The sequence below is a fragment of the Ambystoma mexicanum genome, chromosome 7q, assembly GCF_040938575.1.
Source record: "Ambystoma mexicanum isolate Mex_15411 chromosome 7q, UKY_AmexF1_1, whole genome shotgun sequence".
Classification (NCBI taxonomy): Eukaryota; Metazoa; Chordata; class Amphibia; order Caudata; family Ambystomatidae; genus Ambystoma; species Ambystoma mexicanum.
The window spans coordinates 712,276,752-712,303,288 of NC_090941.1; the positions used below are offsets into that span (position 1 = coordinate 712,276,752).

Sequence of the window (26,537 nt, forward strand, 5' to 3'; positions counted from 1 at the left end):
ATTATGGCAAGGCCCCCGCCTCTGGAGGTGGTGCGGTCCGATCTTATAAGAGTATAGTTGTCCGGGGTGGCTAGCACGATTGCAGGCCCTGCTGCAGGGTGAAGCCAGGATTCAGTAATGGCCAGGAGGTCAATATTTTCATTGTGGATTGAGTCTGCTATATCTGTAGCGTGGGCTACCATGAAGCGGCATTTATTAAAACGCCTTTTATGCCAATTTGGGTAGGTTGGGCAGGTAGAGGCTGGAGTATGTGTTGGCAGTTTGAGGAGGAGGTGGGATCTCTGAAGATTCAACAGTTAAGTTGAAGTGGGTGTTGGCCATTGTTAGGTTTATATGGCGAGATATAAGGAGTAGGCTGCTCGTCCCTCTGGCGATTAATAGTGAGGTGGGCATTGGTTCGGGGACAGGGAAAATGGGATCCCACTGGGAGTGACTCCCCCTTGAACGACAGGACCTCTCTTAACAGGGATATGCGTTATCCTACCTTGTCCCAGGCAGATAATGTCTTTATGGGTATGTGGGGATTACACAAGACAACTCTGTGAATATTCATAATGAGTTAGCCAGTGTGGTTTCTGGCCATGTACTGTCTCCAATTGTGCAGGAAGCACCAGACCAACGGAATGATTCCTCTCCCTACAGGGAGGGAAAAAAGGGCCCATGAATATGATACAGAGGGCGAGAGCAGGAGGGAGAGAGTGAGAAGCTTGTAGGATCCGTCCCCCTTTGAGGCGCAGCCAAGAAGGAGTCCCCTGTAGAAAGTGTTGTGCTCGGAGGAGCGAGAAAGGCCTCTGAGCGCTGCTACCTGGAAGGAGTGTGGGAGCTGGAAAAGCTTGGTCCCGTATCCAAATGAAGAGATGTAACCACACGGACAGTGGTTCGCCAGCGCCTGCTGGAACTGATGCCAAGTCCCTTGCTGAACTTGCAGAATACAGCTTTTCCTAAAGGACAGCGCTGCAGCAAACCAGTTACCCGGGAGGAGAACAAACAGCCTGGGGATACTGCAAGAGGGGTTAGGAGGCGCTGAAGACTGGCTGAGAAATCAACTAGCCCGAGAGGGGCTGGAAGCCCATGAAATGCTGAGGAAGGGAAGTGCAAACACCCCGAAGAAGAGGGAGGGGGGCGTGGGGTGAAACCTATGGCCCAAGGTGGGGCGTGATTCAGTTGGGCCCAGAACACGCAGCCAACCAACTAACCAACCAACCAACCTAATGAGGGGGTGAATCCCGAGACCCCCAGGGAGGGGTAGGGGCCAAAGGGGCCCCAAACCAAGCGGAACTGCAGAGGGTGAAAACACCAGAGAAATTTGCTGAGGATGAAAGTGGCAGACAAGGAACCTTGTCTAATCCAGAGATTGTACAGTGGGGGTCAAAAGACAGCCAAGAGCTGGTCATTTGGGCAGACGGACCTTAGGAAATCGTTTGTGTTCAAGTTAGATGTTTTTGTTTTTAGTGGTAAGGACTAGATCAGGTTAGCGTAGGTTTCTAGTCGGCAGCCAAGCTTTATGTTGTACGACATCCTGACATGCAACCGTTTTGAACTCTTTTCTTTCTCTTCGCAGAGGGACCAGAAGCGTAAGGTTAGGATTCAGTTTTGACACCAAATAAAACAATCACTTTGCAAACCACAATGAGTTGTCTGACTACTGATTCTGACTTACCACAAGTCTCAAAACGCAGACGGTAACATACTTTGATTTTTACCAGTTTTAGAAATTGATATTTGGGTCTTTTCAAAAAGGTTTCTGTTGCCAAATTAGATTAAAGCCTGCCTCTTCCACCATTATTGTGGCAATATAAACCCCATTTCCTCCTGCTCACTAAGTCTACTCAAAGCCATGGTTTCACTTACCTGTCCTTCCTTTTTTTAAAGAATATTTCACATTAATATGCAGCTTACCAGTTTTAAGTCTCCCCGGCTGTTGGCAACACAGCTTTCTTCAACCAGCTCATTAACCTTTTTTTCTAATTGTCTGATCTTTTCTTCTGGGCTGAAAATATAAAGCAGAAAATGCAAACCTTAATCTCACTAAAAAATACGGGTGTGTTTTCTTTGTTGAAGGGCAGATTTACATCATTGGCTAATATTCATATTTGCAAGACAAATGTAATACAATGATCATTGACATTTTAGATGAGTGAACCATTGATATAAACAACTTGATGGAAATAAACGGCATATATGTTATATAAAAGGTATCAGGTAATAATATCCCCAACAAAAATATCGCCGTAAATATGGCTGTTTGGTTCGCCATAGACAATATTTTTATTGGGGATATTATGTGGGAGCGGGGGTTGCAGGTTTTTCTGATGTCCCCCGCACATTAGAAAATGATGCTGGGGTTGCGGGGGTGCCCCCCGCAGGGTCCATTGTGAATTTCTCCACAAAAATATGGCGGTATTCTTGTATCGCGATATTTATATTTTTGCGGCGGAATTATCACATGGAACCATATAAAATAATTCTTTTCATTTCCTCAAAGTAATGCCCTTCTAAAAAAGTTGATAACTCCTAATGAGATCAAAATATTGCAGAAGAATATGCTAGAGTATTTTGCTCAATTGATAATATTTTATTCATAAATGAAAGCAACCTTTACCAAATTCATTTATCGCGCTTCATGCCAGTCTAGCCTATAAGTGCGGGAACGAGTTTCAAATCTGTGCCGCTCATTGTTATCTTGCTACAAAGATAATCATGTTTCCCTGAGCTATCCTCCAGGCCCACTTCAAATGAACATAGAACCGAAGAGGGGTGATTCAATGTAACAAAGAGAAAGCACTTTTGAGGAGCGAGGTGCAATGAGGAAAAGTCCCAATGAAGGTCATGAGAAGATCTCCACCTAGGTTACCCTAGCAGACCAACGAAAACAAGATGGGAAATTTGACATGCAACGGAAGTCTGTACCACGATTGCGTGGGGGTGCTTAATTTACTTTATTGGAAAACCCTTTCTCTTCCTGGTAAAAAACGAGCAATGTAAAAGTAAAACTTGATACTGTTTACATAAGGACATGAAAGAAGGAAACCGCATGGAAACTTTTGGGGAGGGACCTAAAGAGAGTGAAAACAAAACTGAACCAATCAATTGTACACCTTAAGTAATTCCTGGGGTGCATGTCCCAGTTGCCTTCTCTAATTTGGGAGGATGTATGATTTGAGTATGTAAAAAGGCGGCGCTTCACCTGGGAAGGTACATTTACACAATATAGGGCTACAGTCTTGCATTCAAAGCAGGTAAGCTGGCAGGAGAGAGGAAAGTAAAGTAGGAGACAAGAAGGGGGTGTGTGAATGAAACCATGAGAGCTACAAAAAGAATTCAACAATAAGGGGTAGGCAGCTCTAGAAAGAATAAACAGTAGGGGTTGGCGGGAAATCAGCGTAGGGCTGATTCAATTGTTCTCACGATGATCAGCAAGATAAGTGTGGTCGTAAACGGTAAACACAGAACAGTTGCAGTAAAATATCACTGTCCATTTATTACTAGTAAAGTATTTTGAGTTTTCCTTCAGAGTCTGATCATGTACAAGAAATGGACTTGGAAATGCCCTTAAGAAAAAGGAGAAGTCTGAAGCGCTATTTGGAATTTATTTACCTCCTACTTGGCCATAACGTTTTCAGAAAAAAGAATTAACTAATGTGATGAATCACAGGAATTTGTCACTTCTCGGCAGGGGGGAGCCTTTCCCTGTGAGGCTAGAGAAGTGAGCGAGCTCTGCAAATCCCTCCATAAGGGTAGATGTAAGCAGGACCTCACCATGAGAGACTCCCCCTTTGGGGATAAGGACTACCGTTCTTCTGAGGAACTCCCTAAGAAACCTACCAACAATGCCTCTCCAAAATTATCTAGTAAAGAAGTGTATAAAGAACATAACATATGTTATTGTCATCAAGAAACTCCGATTTAACCTTTAAAGAAGAAAACAACCTTTTACTGAGACGAGGATAAAGAGATATGGGGGAATACAGAACAAAACTGCTTGCTGACTTACACTGAGGAAAAGCCGGACATGCGTGTCCTAGAATCAAGAGGAAGCAAACTGCAGACCCAGACGCATAGCGTCGGGGAAACCCAGAGAGAGGAGACAAGTTGATGCGACGCAAGGCGTCCTTATCCCGAGCGAGAGCCAAGTGGTGGCATTACCACAACCGAGCAGTGGTGGACCAGTGGTCCCATGAGCAACGCAGATACCACTTCCCACGAATGAAAGCGGAACATACCGGCAAGTGAGAGACCGGGGAAACCGCTTATACAGCAACGCGAAAAAAAGGTGAGGCCAACCAGACATGCAGAGAAGGTCCTAACCACATTATAAACATGGTGACGCTATCCTTGAACACGGCAGGTAATGGGGAAAGCAGGAGACCCGGGAGGGGAACTGAAAATCCTTACTGGAAAAGCTCATACTTGTCCCAGCCCAGATACAGCATTGACATTGAATGGAGTGAATGATAAACCTTTTTGGAATGTTTATGCTCATCGCAATCAAGGAAAACATCTTGATATAATACAAAATAAGAAACACTGTTAAAGGGGAAAGCCTGAAGAGAGTATAGATAAAAGAATAAGGGCCAAGCCCAAAGAGAAAACAGAAACTGAATTCAATATCAAAATCCAAAGAAGAAAAGGGGAAAGCCCTAAGTGTTGGATGTTACCTTGGGAGAACGAGAAGTATAACTACAGGTAAAACAAGAGAAGAAATGAACCAGAAAAAAAAAGAATATTCACGTAAAAGAGAAGGTTGAGAACTTGAACAACCTAGTATTGGAACTGAGTGAGTTGATAAAAGCGGTTACCCAAGAACTACTTGAGGATAGTTTACTGAACTGAACTTGGTGAAGGACAAGTCTGCAGGAGAAGCAAGTCATTATCCTTCATTGTTATAATAGTGGTAGGGTTAGAGTAGGTTATTTGGACAATGGACAGATTCTGATTTGGTCTCTCACGGACTACTGATCTGAACCGTGTTTAGTTTTGTTAGGTAGGGAAAACACTAAGCATTGGGAAATATAAGACGCTTATTCCATTACTTTAATACAATCTTCATAGATGGAAATTCAGAGCCTGCCACACTACTAAGTAAGGGGAGGCTTAAGAAAGGTATGAAGTCACATGCAGAAACACAATGTATATAAAACAAGCATAGGCAATGCCAACAGTTTGGGCTGCTTTGTAGGCATGAAAAGGCATTTGCCAGGCACTGCTGCAGTAGTATTAACTACCCATTGATTGTAGCAGGTGCAAAGTGGTGAGAGTACCACAGCATATAATAGCAGTGCCTGGCAAATGCCTAAAACATATACACAAGTCAAAACTGTTGGCTTTGCCAATGCTTGTTTTTAACAGGGCTTAAGTGAAGGCCATGCATAGTGCTTATAAATCGAGCGGCTGAAGGCAGACCTGGTTAAGATGATTTTATTACACAAGTTGCATGTTTACAGCTCCAATTAAGTAATTAACTCCCAGAAGACTGCTTTGAAAAAACACTGGTAGGCACTTAAAGTGCAATGTTTGGTAGTAAGGCTTGATTAAAGCGACCTCACAGTGTTCCCATGAGGAGCTGTTTTGGGCAGGATCTGGGTGGGAACGGCTATCAGGGTTAGCATGGCCTTAGGAAAGTCAATAGGTGTGCAAACAACCAAACAACACCACAACATTTGTGTCCCGCCTCATATGTCATTTCTTACCATCTGTACTCTAATGCAATAGTTTCTGCTCATAGGTGGTGCAAGCACCACCTTATAGCCCAAACTAAAAATACCTGTGTTAAATACCACAGGTGGGGAGGGGTTACTCAACATGTAGGAATATGTCACATTGCCATTGTTCAAATGCCATTGGAATGAATCAGAATTACATACTGAACTCCATGTGGAAAATGTACAAGGGCAAGATATGATTAGTACTGGATAGGTTTATTTCCTAGTGTATTAATTTTCGTTGACCATCAGCATTTTTAAGGTGATCACACATCTCAACATTTATTCCATAGACATTATCTAATAATTGTACATACGTATCTTCATTTTTTATTTCCAAAGGGGGAGCAGGACCTCTTGACTGACCAAGGGGATCAAATGAAGATCCTAAAAAGGGTGAAAACATAATGTAATTTTTTTTAACCAAAACAATCAATCATCTTAACACTTGGAGGATTGCAGAAACTCCTACCTCTGAAATTTGGTGATTTGGTGTATCCAGCAGCTCGAACTGCCGTCATTGGTCGAGCAATTCCCTCCTATGAAAAAATTAAACAGCCTGAGTAGATTCTGTACCTTCATATTGTAGCTCGCCAAATTATGACATGTTTTAATATCTAAGAAGAGTTTTCTTATATGTTGCATTAAACGTGGGATTCTCACCAATGTAAGGGCTGGGGCAGCCTTGCCGGGATTCAAACCTCTCTCTTACAGGCTGAACACAGTTGCCAGCTGAGAGCAATTATCTTGCTGAGCTATCTTGCCCAGAGTGATCAATAAAAACATCAAGGGATAATACATAATGCATGTCAGTTTCCTCAAGGAAATGTATGTAGCCAGTGGGTAGACACATCAAATATACATAAAATGGAAATCGGGAGAAATAGACTAGAGAAAGGGGAGGTAAAGACGCCAAGTAAGATCACAGTCTCATTTTATATTTTTAGAAGACTTTGAAAATATGAAGGTGGCAAATGTTATTATGAGCCAGGGAGGTTAAGTGCGTGACTCTGGAGACGTGCCTCATAAGTACACAAACACATACATATAAACAAAATAAATTATGTATGTATATCGCCATATTCTCGTTCTTAATCTTAAAGTATTTAAAAAAGATAATCATACAAACAATACAACGCATTAGAATCCACAAATGGAACACTTTCAAAAACAGAGAAAATATTACACAAATAAAATAATGGGGCATTTAACAGCATTGACCCAATTAAGGAATTTCGTATCAAAAACCCATTCCTTATGCAATCAATTACCTTGCAGTCCCTTACTTTAAGCTTTTCACAATAATATAGAAAAGATCATGTTAAAAGTCACTTGCTATATCTCTGTCTCCGTCTCCAAGCCCACTGTGAAAATAGCTACTGAGAACACCACCAATGCACAGGTAGCGGTAAGCACAGGTTCGAGCATTCTGAACTGTGCCCCAAATTCATTTAGCCTCTGCTGCAGCCACCAAGACCTCCGGTAAAAACATGTAGGGTAAAGAAAAGGGAAATGAATAGTAGCTTTCTGCTTCCCTCTTCTCAAGAGAGCACAAGCAATCGGCAGAATCAGAATTATGGCCCTCTTTGGGGCAGGGGGCAGATTATTAATACAAATATCTGGCTTCACAGAGCGGTTCATGCTTGATTTCTCTCACTTATAAGCACTGAAATAATAGCGGTCATCCTTACTAAATGTAACAGCCCTCAAGCGGTCGTCCTTGGAAGGATAAAGGGCTGTGTCTGCCCTGCTTGGTTTCAAACTTGCGACGTGCAGGCTGGCCGGTGTCCGAGACGGTCGCTTAATAACGCATGCTTTTTAGCAGCAACACGATATACAGATACTACATACATTATCAGCATTGATCACCGTCTCAAAATAATAATTTGAACCTGAACCCTAGAAATAGGCTTGATCCGATTAAGTCAAGGCAGCTACAGGACTCACTCCGAGACATTCAAACATAGGCCTCAATGGACCCAGTTGAGTATGATTAAACCTAGGCAACGGCGAGCTTCCAGTAGGAGTCGATAAAATCACCCTAGTGGGTGGCACAGGCTGCTGCCTAAAAATTCAGCTAAGAAAATGAATGAACCAAGCAAAGCAGACTGGGAAAAGTCAGGAAGGGCTAGTGCTGATGCTTTACAGTTCAAAATGTGCTTGCACCAAAGCTAGAAGTGGATGACAGAAAACCATACAACCGAACTGACATATAGGTGCCTGAATGAATTTAGAGCGCATATGCATATACACTACCCAACCAGAATAGTGCATCATTAACATTCATAAAGTGAAAGTCCTACAAAAGAGTGTAGGTTTTCTCACACAAATTAGCCAGGCCATGTAAGAAGGTAGATCATGCAGGCAACACAATGTGCACTCCCACTATCTATTGGTGAACAATAAGGCCCTGCTGGTGTGCAAGACATGGTGTGCTGTGATGTGCAGAAGTGGCATGCACCTTGAAATGTTTATCGCGTACACCGACTGCCAATCTCAGCTTGGGGGCAGTTAGCTGGTGAAAGCAGACCCTGGAAATATAACCAGTTGGTGTTGGGTCACCAGGACCAATATGTTTCGAGCCATAGGGGGGGCGGGGAGAGGGCCTACATAATCCAGCGAATTAGATGCCAGACCACTTGGCACATGGGCTAAGCCCTTCAAAAGCCAAGAGGCCAAAGCTTGAGTGTTTGATGGCTAGACCTCTAGTGCAGTTAACAGTGGGCTGGAGTGTCTGCTTTGGGTGGCTGGGGTCTAACACATCAACTGTTGGGAGGGCTTAACCTAAGCAACTGGTGCCTCATCTGAGCAGTTTGAGATCCCCAGGCAAGCTACTGAATGGTGCCAGATGAGCCATTGAAGAGCCCACCATGGATTGGTGGGGAGCGATCATAATGCTGGATGACAGACAGTGAGTGATCTGCTAGTGTGATGGGTATAGAAGTAAGATGGATGGGCAGTGGGACATGAACTGTCCACTGATTGGATAATGATGCATAGAAAGTCGAAGATACAATTGCCTGCAGGGATTTCAGACTATTTATGTCCAGCAAAAGTCTGAGTCATTATCGGCAGAGTAATCTCATTTCCACCCGCCACTTCAGCAGATTTTCCAAAAGGAAGTCCTATTGTGTTCCTCGATGGTGAGAGCAGGGTGAGGGGTGAGTGAATGTAGGTCACTAAAATATGCTGCTGTAACATCTACCATGCAAGAAACAAATGCGGAAGTTATTTACCTGCACAGATCCAGTCACTGGTCTTCCAAAGGATGAGGCCAAATTCAACCTTGCCTACAAAAAAACATTAAAGGCATGGTTTATTTCTCCCACTTCACAAATCAAGGCTATTGTGTAATAAATATTGATCATACGGAGGTACAGTGAACCCCGACCATAAAACATGTCACCATTCATTCATGTATGAAGGCCAGGCTGCCTTTATGAAATGCAAAACATTATCTGGGGAACTCTTTTGCAAACAATGCACTACCAAGTTTCTCGAACATTATGAAGACAGCCTCCTGCAATGCAACCTTAAAATAAAAGTGAAAGTCATTTTCCCCAGAAGTGTGAAAGAGAATTACGTCTTTGTGATATCCAAGTCTATTGACCAGCAAGATGCATACTAATGTGAAAGGGTTGTAAATCAGGGGTGTTGCTAGGTCTGGAAAAGATCTGGGGCTAAGCTAATGTCGGGACTGGCGGGACTCGGGGCTAGCTAGCATTTTGGTTGTAGCACCTGAGCTTCTATCCGGGGCTACAACCAAAAGACCTGGGTCTATAGCCCCCTTAGGCCCCCTACCCCCCTGCAATGCCTCTGTTGTAAATTAATTACTGGACTGCATAGAATACAGTTCCGAAAATGAAATGTTGGTGATTATGAAATCTTGCATAGTGTCCTGTGGTCATCAATGATGCCCAACCAGAGATCTTTTCCCATGTGTCCATGGGACAGCAGCAGCTACCTGATCCTGGGGGTGGTATTCTGAGGGAGTATCACGTGGGGGGAGACAGCTGTTGGGGAGAGGAGATGACCCCATCAGGAGAGACACAGTATTCTTCCCTTCCAAAAGAGGCAGACCTCATAATTCCAACATTTTCCTTTTTTCTTTTACAACCCGTTTTTATTAGTTTTCATCGACAGGAACAATAACAAAACATTGCAACCACAGGGCGAACATTTCTCTCTCATAATCCTCAGGTGTCCCATCCCTCCCCTCGCCCCCTCTTCTGTCCCCTCCCTTATCCCCTGTCTCACTCTCCCCTCCCCAACAAGACATCCCCCTCCCCTCTAGCCTTCCTTCCCCACCCACAAGAGCCTACCGAGTCTCCAACCATGTCGCCCAAATCTTTTGGAACTTTTGTAGGCACCCTCTGCTTCTATATACCCTTTTTTCTAGCTCTGCACAGTAGTCCATGTCCTCCAGATATTCCGGGGTGCCCCATTCCTTTGCCAACCTCTTTCTCCCCAGCTTCAAAGCAGTCCAAAGTAGAGATTTATCCCTTGCCCTGAAGCCAGAGTCTACCCACACATTTAGTAGAAACAGTTTGTGGCAATCGCAGACCGTCCCTCGCACCATCCTGGTCATTTTACCTCTCACCTTGTCCCAGAATGATTTTACTATGGGGCATTCCCAGATCAAGTGATAAAAGGATCCCACATCCCTCTTGCACTTCAGACACTGGGAGTCATCTGCCCAGCCCATCCAGTGCAACCGGTTTATCATTCCCAAATCTTGATTGCTTGTTGTCACTATACAAGTTCCTCCCGTTGTAAACTCCCAAAACCCTTTCCTGCAAAACACTCTAAGCAGAAAAATAGCATTCACAACTCATATATACATATCAGACCCATAACGTCTCCTGTCTGTGATGTTTCTGTGCTAACCAAAAAACAAAATCACCTTAGAAATCCTATAAATACTATGAACTCCACCTCCCATAAAACCTCAAGTACTGAGACAAGGCAAATGGAGAAGGTGTTGATGTGGATCAAAGGAAACACTAAGCTGAACATGCGAGCTGGTTGTTGTGATGAGGTCCAAGTGAGTGGGACATTTAAAAATGGTGTCCGCAATGGAGGAAAAGAGAGAAGCAGAACAGAAGAAGAGGGAAGCAGAACCGAGGGAGAGGGCAGCAGCACGGGAATGGACTGTGCTGGAGAAGGCAGATGCTTTCAGACTGCCGCTCCCCAGCAATAACTACTTGCGTGGCACGAGGCCACGACGATACAGCAAGCTCTGTAGGAGAACCACTGAGGAGCTGGCAGCGACAACAAAGCTAACGGGAGCACGGCTGTGTACAGAACACAGAGATGGCAGGGGGGCTGAGAGAAGGTTTGCAGAGCTGGAAATGCCATCCCAGGGTGAAAGCTTCACTGCAGCAAAGTGCCACGGGTCTGGAACGCTACAGGATACCAGTGAGTCTGCCCAGAGATGTTGGGGACCTGGGGAAAACAGACAGGCATGCAAGCCATTAAAAACATATTTTGTATACCGGCCAAGTAGAATACGAAAGAATTTTCCCAAGTCATCATGTATGAGATGTCAATATGGGCAAGGTTGAACGAGTATTGCCACAAGCCACAGAATACTAGTGAAGGGGTTAAAAGACAGAACTTGAACAAGTCTCCATATATAAGCTGTCAATGTGGGGAAAGTTGGAACAAGTAGCACTTTAAGCCAAGAATGTAGACAGTGAAGGAAAAAACTGTGCTATACTGAAAGACAGTGAGAACATTAAAAGAAGCCCTGGTGGACAAGGCATATCAGGCAGTGAGCATTTGGGGAGAAGATACTTGGCAGATCAGCATACCAGGGTATCTGCAACCCCCAGAAAGGGATTCCTGGCAGGGGAGTACACCGGGCAATCCATTTGAAATACACAGAGGAATAAGACATTGTGGACAGATACCTGGTAGAAGAGTATACCAGGTGATCTGTAAGAACCGGATGACAAGAAGTCCTGGTAGTCTAAGTACGAGGGAAGTTGAAGTTAAATAAGCATGTTATCATTGTGGGAAGATACCTGGCAGGAGAGTATACCAGGCAATCCGATAAACCTACTAAAGTATTCCTGGCAGGGGAGTATACCAGGAAGTCCACTGAAGTCAAAGAAATAAATGTACTTAATTACATTTTCAGAATACATGGCAAAACAAGTGAATCAAAACTCTAAGAACGAAAGCAAGTGAAAGCAGGTAAATGGAAGCTGAGAAATCGAACAAACACCCTTTTTCCTGTTAACATCAAAATACCTGGCGGAAGGATATATGCCAAGTCCTAAAGAGCTCACAGGAGCATTTCTGATGGACAAATACATCAGGTAGTCTGCTAAAATATCGAAGAGGTTTATAGAAGAACCCTAGATGGAACATCTCATTGTCAATAAGACCAATTTGGTTTTTGAACTCAGTGCCTAGAAAGGGCTGAATGATGTGGAACATATTATTTGTGCGGAAACTTCCTAAATCAGGTATAAGGAACCAAAGAAGTGGTTGCTTGAAAGAGACATTTTGCCATCTTTAAGGCGTTATTGTTTTGCCATCCTACCCGAGACATCCAGGGGAAGGGAACCACCCTCTGGATCCAAGGATTGTTTTGTTGGATTTATCTGTTTTGAATACTTTTTACCAAACCTATATCAGAGATACTTTCCTTACACCCTTAGTTGTTCACTTTTAGTATGTGTCAGGAAACTGAAGTAGTGGGATCCTGCAGAAGTGAAGCTGGCCCACCTAGCCCGCTAAGCCTGCCTGCTCAACAATCCTGCTTCTTTAAAACTATTGGCCAGGCAAACCCAAGGGGAAAGGGGAATGGAGAAAATAACAAAAGACAAGAACTCCCACTGCAGGTACTTCAGACCGTCTTCTCGGAAAGTTTTGACTCAGATGGGATGTTCCTAAAAAGGAAATACAACTTTAAATAAATCAATCTTCTAATCACTACTGACTACTCTATTATATTTTCTCCATTTACATTTACCTGTTGCCTAAGCTTGATTTGCCAATAGGCTGCTTCAGGAAGATGTATGTTGACTGTAGATACTCTTAGCCATATCTCTTCTATTTGTCTTTCTGCTCTCTTTTAATAAAATATACCCAAAAAATATTGTTGTTACTATTGTCTATTATACCTTTTGCCGTATGCTCTAGGAATCATATACTCTATAAATATGTGTAGGTAATTACCTTTTGTATTCTGAAGAATCTTTGTAAAATATTCAACTGTAAACTTTTTATACTCCAATTTCACATACGGAGTGCTTTTCAATAAATGTCTCTTGCTACACATGTATTTCTTCTGAATACTCTCTTAATCAAGGAGGAAAACAATTGCTCGCAAAACGCTGCGTAATCAGGCTGCAAAACGCTGTCCTTAAATAGATTTCTCTTCCGTTACGAGCAACGAATAAAAAATGAGGAAAACAATGAAAATCCAAAAAGGCCGCGACGCACACGCGACGTCGTTAGGTCCTTTCCTCTAAAGCACGCTTGCAAATCCACTGAAATACGCGACGCAGGCTCGAAAACAAAACGAACCTGAAGTTAGTTAAATATATATTAAGAATTAGGTTAAATGTTCTAAACACGACGATACTAACCACGCGCCTTATTAGTATTAAGAAAAGATAAAATGTACACAAAAATGAATTGCTGAACCTTCTTTATATATTGTTCATTAAAGATTCCTTGACTATTTCTTAATAAATAATATAAGGATTCTATTGTTCAAAAAACGAAATGCTCAATTGAAAGTCTTTAAATAATTAACATTTCAAAATTATTTGAGTCTTCACTTAAAAATTCAGAAGTCCACTTAGCTTTTCAATGTTCATGGAACTTGACTCTTCTCTGGCTCAGCAACTGAATCTCACTGGAATTCTTCTTCTGCAGACTTCTTCTCCTGTTACTTAACTACAATTACTACTATATTATTGGAACTCTTAAAAGGATATTACTCTCCTTAAATGAAACTTTAAATGAATTTTACTGGAGCTAACTAATATGTGACCTACTCTGAAGCATACTTTAATGAAAGGCAGTTGAAAATTGTTATTAACATTCTAATGACATCACAATGATGCATGCTGTGAACTGAACCAATCACTGTTGTGAAAATGTTCCACCATCTTTGCTTGGGGGCATTTCATCTTTCTAATTGAAAGTTAGTTAAGGGAAATAGAACAAACTAAAAGAAATGCTCTATTCACAAAACTGAATTTATCTAATATTTCAACCACCTTCCCTTTCTAACTTTCCTGGAATGGTATTTGACATACCCTATTCGCCTAAGAACCTTGTCAAAGTGAGGTACACAATGTGAGAACCTGGCAGTATGACGGTCAGATTAATATGTTTTGGACACAAGGACAGTATATAAAATTTGGACGACGAGACAGACTGATTTTTAGTTTTAGTTTCCTAGGTAGGGAAACTCTTTAGGGACAGAGGCCTTTAATCAACACTTTTATTTTAATAAAGTGGTCTGATGTTGAAAACACTACAACTTTCCACTTTGTGTCCGCCTCTCACTTCTGACCCCTCACAAAATAAAACATATACATATATATATATATACACACACACACACACACACACACACACACACACACACACATTCTGAGAACTACAGTCACCAAACATCGGAGTTGCCTGCTTCCCTCTTCATTTTCAATACTCAGATGGGATAGGAAGGCTTTTAGCAGTTGTGGGAAGTCAGACTGAGGAGGCGGACAAGGGGTCATGGTAAATCAGTAAAGTTTTTTTGAACTTAAAAAGAAGACCTATTCTAACCCCACTGCTAATGTAAATCTCGGCCCCATCTAAAAAGAAATAAGACTAACTGGTGCTCGTCCGTACGTCCTGAAAAATGAACACTGCCTTTTGTCCGAAAAACCCAATATGAGTACTGACCCTACCACTAAAACATAAGCCTAACAAAATTGTCCAAAACAAGTCTTCTATAGTGTGTCTTCTTCAATGGCTGAAGTGGTGGCTGGCTTCAAACCACGACCAAATTCTCCAACTATAGTCTTCCACACCTTGTGCCTGGCTGGATAATTCAAAGACTCTGATTTTCAAGTATAGCAGTCTTTGTCTTTAATACTGGGTTGTTAGGTCTTTGACCTTTGGATTCTTCACATACGCTTGGGTTTGTCAATTTCTTACCCAGCCTCGGGGCTATTTGGCTTTCACACTGTCATGTTATGTTGATGGATTTATATCGCGCCAAAGCATCCAGGTGCCCTTAACAGAGAAAGTGAGCTGACAAGTTCCCAGTATTACTCAATCAAAGTCGTCTTCAACAATTTCCTGAACACCAGGTGGTTTTCTTCCCTACGCAGAAGTTCTGGAAAGGCGTTCCATGCTCGTGCTGCCAGTATGTGGAAGGCACAGCCGTTTCCATTGGATCTTTTTATGCAATCAACTTCTAGGAGGCAGCCTTGGGGGATCGAAGGTTTCTTTTTGGGCAATAGACGTTCAACCTATCCTTAATGTATGTTGCGGCATTACCGAAGACACATCTTTGACAGATGGTCAACAACTTGAACTGGATCCTTGCTGAAACAGGCAGCCAGTGCAGATCCCTCCGTGCCGCAGAGGTAGGTTCAGCACGGCTCATCTGATGTATGATGCGTACTGCAGCATTCTGTATTTTTTACAATTTCTGAACGTCTACTTTATTTGCCCCACCTAGGAGAGCATTACAATAATCTACTCATGGAAGTATCACAGCTCTGAGCAGCTTTACACGGTTTTCCTTAGAGACCAAAGGGGCAGCTTGCCGCAACACTTTAGGTGGTCATTCGTGTTTTTCACTATTGCCTCCACATGGGCACCGCTACCTAGGCTGGCCTCCAGGTAAGTACCTAAGATCTTCACCTCAGACATCACTGTAATCTGGCTACCATCGATCATAAAACTTAACAAGGCCTGGCACAACTGGTCTCTGGCATGCCGAGACCCATAGAACATGAGCTCGGTCTTTGCGCTACGTTTACGCATAGCCAATTAGTGGTCACCAAGCACTTGATGGTCTGATGGACCAAATCCAGCTTTCTCTGATCATTTTCGTGGTTCCCACTGATCTCGAGTGCCAACTGAAGATCGTCTGCATAATTACAGAAGAAGAGATCAAGGTTCTCCAAATCCGTACACAGCGGGACAATGTATATATTCAAAAGTAGGGGAGAGAGACAGGCCCCGTGGGGGACTCCACGGGTAGTGATTTCAATTTCAGAGGCGTTTCCACCCCAGTAAACTCTTGAATGACGACCCTCGAGAAAGGACTTTAGCCATTTAATCACCTCTACTACTGAGAGTCCCCATACAGTGGCCATCCGATCAAGCAAGATCTTGTGATACAGCAAATCGAAGGCCGCTGATAGATCCAACAAGACCAGCAGCCCTGATTTGTTCAGCTCTAACTTGGATAGCATATGGGTCTGTAGATCTAGTAGTGCACTCTCAGTGCCATGAAAACTGCGGAAACCAGATTGTTTTTTTATGTAAGATGACTGCACCGGAAATATGAGTCTGTAGTTGTACCGTGGCATTAGTGATGGGTCTAAGATTTGCGGCATCATTTGGTTCTAAGCCCGCCTTCTTTAACAGTGGGGTAACCGCTACGTCTTTTATAGACTGTAGAATGACACTTGTTCGAAAAGAGGCGTTGACAAACCTACAGAGAAACGGAGCAAGAATTTCCTTATGTTCCAATATTGTCTTAGAAGGGAGGAGTTCTCTCGGGCAACTGGTGGGGTGCATAGTTCTAAGAATATTGTGAATTTCTACCGAAGTCATCTTGGAAAACCTAAAGCCCACGGGGGATTTCCGCTGACTCTGGGCTCTATGCTCTGAGCTCTGGGTATCCACCTTTGCATTTGCACTACCCATCTCTTATTTTCCTTATTACTGCTTCTAGTCGTAACTGTAGGATGTAGATCCTGCCTGACTAGCTCTTCCCTGATCTTTTTTTGTGCTAGTTGAAGTTTGTCAGAGAAAGGTTTTTGAACTCTTATACAGTCATCTTTTGTGGGTTTGATAGTGGGATTTATGACTGTGGGGTTTTCCCAAGATCTAAGAAGTTGGAATAGTTCTTTAGTTTGGTTTCCGGTCTGATTTATTTGGTCATTATAGAAGCTATATTTTGCTTCTATAATCATGGCCTTATATTCCTTTACCTTGAGCTTCCATGCTGCAAGGTTTACTGGGGTCTTTTCTTTCAACCAGGCATGTTCCATTGGCCTTTTACTAGCTTTAAGTTTCACTAAAACCGGGGAGAACCATTTCTGATGGTTAGGTGTATCTCTGCCTGTTCTAGTTTCAAAGGAGCAAAGTTATCTAACATACTTGTTATCTCCTTATTATAAGTACTGATAAGAGTCTCGGGGTTGTCACAATCCTCAGTTTTATTCATTAAGACACTCAGACATTCAGAAAGAATAGGCGCTGAAATGGCTTTACGCAAGGTTCATGCTCTTTTTGGGGATGGGACCTGCAATTGGCATAGGATGGAAAAATTGTCAGACCATAAGCAGGCTGTTGTAAATAAAATCTGTAAGGAGGATATTTCCACTCCACACGCAGTCTAGGATGTGCCCTTTCGCATGCTTAGGATCAGAGTTATGGATAATTATCTTATTATTTTAACATTTTTTCTCGAGGTGTAAGGCTTTTTTGTCTTTGGGATGTCCTTTCCAAAGATTTAAATCTCCTAGCACGACCACTGTGGAATTTACAGTTAACATGGGGGTTACCACATTTAAAAGATCCTCATTGAATTGGAGTGAATCGCCTGGTGATCTGTAAAGCACAACCAGGTTAACACTCCCAACGGTTCTTGGGTTTCTCACCCTGCTGTAGGGCTTTGGATCTTTCACCCTTCCCTGGTGTCGGCTGGCGTTCACCCTGCCTAGGGCTTGCAGCGTTTCCATCGCGCCATGAGGTATTGCGTCTCACCCCTTCTTGTGGTCGTTTGGCACAGACCCTGCCAAGGGCTTTCAGGATTCTCACCCCAGCGTGATATATTGCCAGGACTTCTCACCATCCTCCCTGCAGCGTACCTTTTGTCTTGTGGTGGTGTTCTTTGGAGGAGGCAGTCGCTTCGGCTGCTGCAGGACCGCAGGTTTCTCGTCTGCTCCCTGCATCAGTTCTCCACATCAGCCTCCTCATCGGCTGCAGGTTACCATGGGCGCTATGGACTTTGTGAGCTGGATCCCCTCTCCTTGTTTGGGTAGTGCTTTACCTTCCATTCGGTTGAGCTGGACTGGCTCCAGACAGACCTGCAATCAGCAGTGTTCTGCAGGCTCCTAGCCTGCTTCGCGCCCTTGCCTGTCGATCTGCTACTTCGCTCCACCCTCCAGACAGATGCTGCAAGTCCCCCCCCTCCCCCTCTGATGTGGATCCTTTGGCGCTTTTACAACTCCAGCTGCAGCACGATGGAATGTTCCAATTATGTTCTGTTTCTCGTAACAGTGTTGAATACAAGGGTCAGAAACTACATCAGCCACTTCTGAAAGGTCACAAGTACAATCATGTTGTTTAATCCTCATATAGCCACCAAACACATTGGATGTTTTACAGGAGGAAGGATGTATACAATCTTTTTCTCGAGACTCCTTATTCACAAAGGGGTATGTCACACCCAGTGAGATCCCGCTTTCCCTGACCTCTAAGCGGTGTTCAGTTTAGCGGGCTCACCTTCGTAGTCCCAACGGCAAGGCTCTCCCCTGGGCAGAAGGGACAAATTCCCTGGTTTCGTTACACAGTGTACACATTTGAGAGCCCGACACGACCCGTGGTGTTTTTTTATTAGGATGAATATATTAAAGTAGTTGGTTTGAAGTTCTCTTTGTTCTTTCATTTAGCATGTTTTCTGACCCTCTTGCTGTGAGTAGGTATTTGGTTGTAGGCACTCGTGTTGTTTCTCTCTGGCTCCAATTCTTTAACTACTAATGCATCTGTTTCTGCCTTCAAATCTCTTGTACACCTTTCACTGGTTTGCAGTGCTCCTGTTACTGAACTTCACTGCTCTGAATATGCCCTGTTTCAATAGTACACCTGCTCCCCAAGTTCACAGCACCCTTGCTGCACAGTTTGTAGCTCTACTGTTGCCACTCTACAAATCTCCTGTAGCCATCTTCAGTGCCCTTGTTGTGGATCTCTTGGGTTTGCTTCACCTTCTCTGACTTCACTATCCAATGACCACTTTGCTTTGATTGCTATTTCTTCTTATAATGCAGACTGTCTTTTAGAATGTTGCCCTTTTCTATATTTTGAAGCTTCCATCGCATTTCTGTGCTCCTTCTCCTGTGCACAGCTTTTTTACTTTACTTTTTAAAAATGTATACCACGCAACCTATGGACCCGCAGGCTTATGGGCGCAACACATACAGACACAAAGAACTATTGGATGCCGGGTGGAAGGAAACAATTGCAGGAGCAATGGCGCTTCTAAGAGTAATTGAAGTGCAGCATCTTCAGTTTCTTTTTGAAATTCTTAATGACTCTAATCATTCTAAATTCCTCTGGGAGAGCATTCCAAGCCAGGGCAGCAGCAAATAAAGCCCCCTTTACTTGAGAGGGAAAGCATCTATGCTCCCTGATCTGCTGTGTATTGTTGGATATGCGTGTTCTGGCATTAGATTTAATAGGCAGTACCACACTCAGATAAGTGGGACCCATGCCCTGGAGGCATTGTTGTACTATAACCAGCAAGCGAAACGTAGTCCTTGCTTCGATAGGTAACCAATGTAGATTTGTATTTTGTATTTGTATTTAGTTTATTTGTAAAGTGCAGCCAGGCCCGAGGGCAACCGTGCGCATATTCTTACATACACAGTTACAGTACATTACAATATGGGTCACAGTTACAGTACATTACAATATGGGTCAGTGACCAGAGGTTCAGGCTCCCCCAATTTACAGGAAGATGGGGGGGAGCAGAATTCTAGTACAGGAATCATAGTACATAATACACCCGGGAGGATAGCTCAGCGGCAGCGTGCACGTCTTGGAAGCAAGACGACACGAAGCAACACAGGTTTGATCCCCGGGTCCGCGCTTAGAAAGCTGTGGGTGTTTAAGCGCTTTATAAATACGTAACTAAGACAAAAAATAAATAAATAAACAATTACGCAACTAAGAAGAAAAAAACACAAAAAACAATTCCTGTAACAGCGCCTCGATGCCCACGGGCTGTGTGAGCGCTTTATAAATGTAAAAACAAAACAAACAAAACAGAAGAAATGTACAGACAAGGAAATAGCAATAAGCAGGTAACAGTACAAGATATATCGACATAATCAGTGAAGTAAGCCGGTAGGCGACATGAACAGGAAAGCAGGGCGACCCTAAGGTAGGCCAGGGCTTAAATGAAGTGCTTCATGCATTCTGCGTGAGCAGCCAGGATTTCGTTTTATTCTTGAAGGTTTGAAAAGAAGGCTCAGTTCTGATGGGAACAGGCAGAGAGTTCCAGAGCTTCGAGGCTAGGACAGGGAAACTCACACCTCCGGCTTTTTGGAGTTTGAATCTAGGCAAAATGAGGCTGTGAATTTGTGGTGTTCTAGTGGGTCGTGTGGAGGTATGGAGAGTGAGTCGGGAGGAGAGGTAGGGTGGGGCTTTGTTGTCCAGGCATTTATGAGTCAAGGCTACTGTTTTAAAGGCGATTCTTTGTTTTACTGGGAGCCAGCGTAGATCGGATCTGACGTTGGAGATATGGGAGCGCCTTGTGATATTGAGAGCCGCCCTGATGGCAATGTTCTGGATTGTTTGCAGTTTGTTGAGGTTGGACTCATTAGTCCCCAGATAGAGGGCACTGCAGTAGTCGATTTTAGACATAATGAGTGTTCTTGCCAAGGTAATCCAATTGTGGGGGTTCAGAAAAGGTCTGCAGGCAGTGATGAGTTTGCAGGTATAGGCCGATGCCGACCTTACTGCATTCTTTTGTCTGTTCAGTGAAAGAGCAGAGTCCAGATATACGCCTAGAGTTTTAGTGTCCTTAGAAACCTTAATGTCATTGCCATCGATGTTGAAAGACTTGAAGGCTTGGTCTAGTTTATTGAGGCGTTGAGATGAGCCTAGTAGTAAGAGCTCTGTCTTGTCATCGTTGAGGCATAGTTCGTGTTGTGCCATCCAGGCCTGGATGACCAGATAGACGTCATTCAAGGATTTGGTATCGGCTGTGTGATCACCAGTGATGGGGATGAGTATCTGGTTGTCATCCGCATAGTTGGTGTAGGAGACACCCAGATAATCAAGCACTTCGAAGAGGGGTTTGGTGAACACGTTGTAAAGAGTAGGCGTTACACAAAACCTTGAGGGACACCGCAGTGTATCGGAGCGGGGTCCACGGAAGCTGTGGGAGAGAAGACCCACATGGATCTGTTACTTAGGAAAGAGTGGATCCACGCATTGGCAGAGTCCGAGAAGTGGGCCGATTGACCAGATTGAATGCCGCGGAGAGGTCGAGAAGTAGGAGTAACGCTAACTTCCCATTATCTTTTAGGATCTCCATTTGGGTTTTCAGATCGATCAAGGCTGTTTCGGTTCCATGTTTAGGGCGGAAGCCGGATTATCTTAGCCCAAGGAGATTGTTAGATTCAAGATATTCTTGGATCTGCAGGTATGCTGCAGGATATAGAATCTTGAGCAAGAAAGGGACCGTAGTGATGGGTCTAAAATTGGTCGGTATGTTAGGGTCAAGGGTTGGTTTTTTGAGTAGTGGGATCGCCCAGGCGTCCTTGAGGTTGTCAGGGACTATGCCAGTTTTGAAGGAGGCGTTTATGAAGGCCGTGATGAAGGGGGCTAGGCCGTGAGAGGCTTCTTTGATGATAGGAGCCGTGCAGGGGTCACCTTGACAGTTGGAAGGCTTGAGGCTGTTTATGATCCCTTCTACTTCAGGAATAGTAAGAGGGGAGAAGGCAAACGGTTTACAGTTCAGGTTGGCTTGACAGGTCCCAGACTTGGGAATTTTCAGAGGTTGATCTGATTGTAGGGAGTTTTGTTTGCCTCTAATTTTAGATTGGAGGGATGCAATTTTGCCCAGAAGTGCTGTCTGTATATTGGAACACCAATTGCTATCTTTGGTGCAGGAGTCAGGGGGCGCTGCAGGAGTCTCAAGTTCCTTGAGAATTTTGAATAATTCCTTAGTATTGGATTGTGCTGACAAGATGCGGTTATTGTAGGACTCTTTTTTTTTGGCCTGGAATATGGCTTCTTTATAGTTAAGAGTAGCTAGGAAGAGACCGTCCTTGTGAGCATCGGACGGGTGACTTTTCCATCGTGATTCTGCGCTGTGTTTCTCTTTACGTAGCACTCTAAGCTGTGGTGTTAACCACGAATTGAGGTGCACATGCTGTTTGGGTCTCCTAAGTTTGAGCGGGGAGATGGAGTTTATAGCTGAGAGCACTGCCTGGTTATAGGTGTCGGCTAAGGTGGTGGGGCCCGAACAAGAGTCAATGACGTTGTTGAGGGTGGGAAGGATGAGGGGGGAGTAACTTTTCGGATGTCCTTTTTGTTTCTGGTAGGGATGGCCGGAGCGACGGAAGGCATGGGTAGGTGAGCTGCTTCAATGTTGAAGGTGATGATGTGATGATCCGACCAAGCGCATGGTGAGTTTGAGAGAAGACTGATGTTGCAGTTGGTGTCGCTTAGCCAATCTAAGGACCTGCCTTTGATGTGGGTAGGTTCTTGTATATGATGGGAGAAACCTAGATCAGTTAGGGTGTTGGCGAAATCAATGGCCGTGGGGTTATTGGGGTCTTGGAAACCTAGATTGAGGTCTCCGAGGATGATTATTTGAGAGTTAGTTTTAGCTTTATCAAGTACTAAGGAGGTAATGTTGTCCACAAACGATGTGGGGGGACCAGGAGGTCTGAAGATTAGATGTACAGTGGCCGTTTGGTTGGCAGATAGTGGAAGTTTGACAGAAAGTAGCTTGGCAGATTCCAAATTAGTACTCGGTAGTGTTCTAAGTCCTAGGGAGTTTTTATGGATGAATGCAATTCCGTGCCTCTGGAGGTGCGGTCGCATCTGGAGATGGAGTACTCAGGGGGAATAGCCAGACAGAGTGCCGGGCCCGAGGCGGGATGCAGCCAGGGCTCAGAGATGGCAATGAAGTCAAGCTCCTGAGTCTTGATGAGATCAGCGATGTCAAGTGCTTGAGCTGCAAGGGACCTTGCGTTCACCAGAGCGGCCTTGATCTGTATGGCTTTGCTTAGTAGGGCTGGGGTCATCTGGGGGAGCTGAGGTGTAGGTGAGATAGGAGTCTGGAGGGAGGGGCTGGGCATCAGGCGTTTCGACCAAGCGCTGAGATGCATCGGATGTCCCCTCATGCCCAGGTATCTAGTTCCTAATCTTTTGTTTCTTAGGTGGGTAGAACATGGTTGGTTGGGTGTGGGTTTTTTGGTGAAGTGGTCTAGCCATAAGGCAGGGGCATTAAGGTAGATGTTGGGAGGCTCGACGCTCAAGTGAGGCAGGTTATTGTGCAGAGCCGGTGCCTTGTTGAATCTCACGTTGCGCAGAACTGCTATTCCTATAGGTTGGTAGGTGGACTAGGTATGTAGGTAGGGGCCATAGTTCCAAAGCGCAGAATTCTAGGTACAGCTAGGCTGGCTGATGATAAGTGGAACACAAGAGTAGATGCCCACAGCGCGAGTAATAGTCTCAGTAAAGGGAGAATTAGCCTTGGGGAGGAGCAGGGGTGTAGTAACATGATACCGATATTAAGATAATAATGAGGACCAGGCGAGTATCAATAGCCGCTAGCTAGAGTTACATGCGTTCATTGGGTTCTGATAGTGATTGGGCGTGGGCTTGCAGCTATGCTGTTCATCTGCCTGTATAAACTAGAAAGGTGAGTGGTGATCAGGGATATGGCCTAGAAGCGCAGGTGGGCAAATTGAATTATCAACTGCAGAACACACATAGGCCAAATGGAACTAACTCAGTGCAGAGCATGCAAAGGCTAAATTGAATTATCAACTGCAGAACACACATAGACTAAATGGAACTAGCGCAGTGCGGAGCACAGATAGGCTAAATGGAACTAACACAGAGCAGAGCACTTAAAGGCTACATTGAATTGTCAACTGCAGAACACACATGGGCTAAATGGAACTAACACAATGCAGAGCATGCAAAGGCTAAAATGAATTATCAACTGCAGAGCACGCATGGGCTAATGGAACTAACAGAGCAGAGGACACATGGGCTAAATTGAATTGTCAACTGCGGAACAGACATGGGCTAAATGGAACTAACACAGTGCGGAGCACACATAGGCTAAATTGAATTAACAACTGCAGAACACACATGGGCTAAATGGAACTAACACAATGCAGAGCACGCATGGGCTAATGGAACTAATACAGTGCAGAGCACACATAGGCTAAATTGAATTAACAACTGCAGAACACACATGGGCTAAATGGAACTAACACAATGCAGAGAACGCATGGGCTAAATTGAATTAACAACTGCAGAACACACGTGGGCTAAATGGAACTAATAAAGTGCAGAGCACACATGGTCTGAATTGAATTATCAGGTACAGGGCATACATAGGCTAAATAGAGCTAGCACAATGCGGAGTACACGTGGGCTAATGGAACTAACACAGTGCGGAGCATACATGGGCTAAGTTGAATTAACAGCTGTAGTGCACACATGGGCTAAATAGCACTAAAACAATGCAGAGCACACAAGTGAAACATGAAATCAGAAGCAACAGTGGCATAGACCTGGCTGGGCAATCATATCGGAATTAGTAGTGGGTGTGCAGGCAGCGGGTCATGTATGTTTGAAAATGTGCACACCCGGTGGATAGAGATCAATCTAAGGCGAGCACTGGTTGGACACCTACTGCTATGTAGTATTACAGCAAGTGGGGTGTATGTGAGGGTGTAGTTGTGGCAAGGTAGTGTAGGTGAGACACTTGGGGGAGCTAAGGCAAGTTAGGTAGATTGTTATTAGCCGCTCGTTATCGCAGGGGTGTAGTATTAGTTCTGTAAGTCCAAATTACGGATTGCAGTCTAGCGTAGCGTAAGCGGAGTACTCACGTGGCTCAGGAGGGGTAAGGCGGATAGTGCGGCTGGCCGACTGCTCAAACGGCTGCGGACAGACGCAGACAGGCCATTAGGATGCGGCCCTTGGGGGTGTCGGCCGGCTTCCGCCTTCTGGTCGCCAGGATTGGGCAAAATACTCTGCAAGCCCACCAATCAGAGTGTGGCTGTCGCGGGGTATAGAGCGCGGCTCAGCTGGTTAGTCGAGTCGGGCGGCCATCTTTGTATGCTGGTTTTTGTTGCATGTCTCTTCTAAGTCCAACAGTTGCTCTCACAGCGTTATTTTGAATGACCTGGAGACTAGCATATTCTGCCTTATTAGTGCCCACAAATAGGCTGCTGCAATAGTCAATCTTAGACCGAATAATAGCTCTAGCTATTACCTCGCAATTTGGCCCTGAAATATAGGGCCACATTTGAGTAGGCAGCTTAATGTAGTATGGGGAGGGTGATACTAAACTGCTCAATTGGGCCTTCATGTTTAAGTGTTGGTCCAAGTAAATTCCCCAGTTTTGACCTTCGTTTTCGTTACCAGATCACAAACCAGACACCTTAAACAGCTTATAGTTTTCTCCAAGCATTTGAATTTTTTTGCTGTCCCCACTACCATGAGTTCAGTCTTCTCTTTGTTTAGTGTGAGACCATTCTCCATCATCCAAGTATGAATCGTGTCATACATAGCCATTCAGCCTTTTAGTGAGGACAGCGGAGAGTGGGATGAAACACTGAGTGTCATCCGCGTAGTTAGTAAACTCTAAATCTTTTTTATCCAGTAGCTCAAAAAGGGGGCAGGTGGTGGGTGCGGTGAAAACATTGTAAAGGGAGGGCAACAAGCACACCCCCTTAGTAACTCCAAACTCCAAGACTCGTGGTTCTGATTCAGCTAGATCACTACAAACCCTGCATAGTCTATTTCCAAGAAAGGAATCTATTCATGCTACAACGGCATCCGAGAATGCCGCCACCTCCTTCAACCTGGTGAGAAGTAATGTTTGATCCAACAAGTCGCTGGCAGTGGATAGGTCCAGCAACATGAGGACAACGGTCTTATCATCGTCCATACCATTTAAGAGATTTGACTTAAGGTCCAGCAGCACTATGTCCGTGCCATGACCCTGTTTAAAACCTGATTGCCTATTATGTAAGACCTTGTGGTTGTTAAAATACTCTAAAATCTGGATGTAGGCAACGCAATCTAAGATCTTTAATAAAAAAGGGGGCGTTGGTGATGGGCCTATAATTAGACAGTTCACTTTGGCAAAAGCCAGTCTTTTTCAGTAACAGGGAATGCAGGCATTTTTAAGTGATCAGGAACGTGACTTTCTGCAAATGATGCATTTACAAATCTGGTAAAGATTCCTATCATTGTAGGGGTGCATGCTTTAAACGTTTCTGCTGGGCATGAATCCCCCTTACAATTTTAGGTTACAGTTGTTTAATGATGTTTGATCATTCAGTCTGTGTAACTGGGCGGAAGTTAAATTTGGGTTCTACTATTCTAGAATTCACACTTCTAGCTGGTGTGAACACACAGTCTTCTGCTAGCCTCTTAGATTCAATATTTTGTTTTATTCTGTCCACCTTATCAAACATGGCGTCCTGAACAGAACTGCACCAATCAACATTTTTTATATGACCTTCCCGAAAGCCTTAACATGGATCTTCCAATTCCTTCAAAATCTTGAACAGTTGCTTGGTCTCATGCAGTGCTTCCCGAATTCTGTGGTCAAACATGCTTTTCTTGGCATCTATAATAGCATCTTTAAAAGCT

General features: G+C 44.0%; 1 protein-coding gene across 4 annotated transcripts in view; it reads right to left on the reverse strand.

The window, feature by feature from the left end:
- IFT88 (intraflagellar transport 88) overlaps positions 1 to 26,537 on the reverse strand; it is a 2,010,164-nt gene that overhangs the window by 1,660,478 nt on the left and 323,149 nt on the right. For all 4 annotated transcript variants that reach the window (XM_069640006.1, XM_069640003.1, XM_069640005.1 and 1 more), the window contains 4 exons: positions 8,939 to 8,992; positions 6,175 to 6,241; positions 6,020 to 6,089; positions 1,900 to 1,990 (listed from right to left, as the gene is read on the reverse strand). In XM_069640006.1, the coding sequence (XP_069496107.1) occupies positions 1,900 to 1,990; positions 6,020 to 6,089; positions 6,175 to 6,241; positions 8,939 to 8,992 (282 nt within the window). The remainder of the gene's footprint in view (positions 1 to 1,899; positions 1,991 to 6,019; positions 6,090 to 6,174; positions 6,242 to 8,938; positions 8,993 to 26,537) is intronic.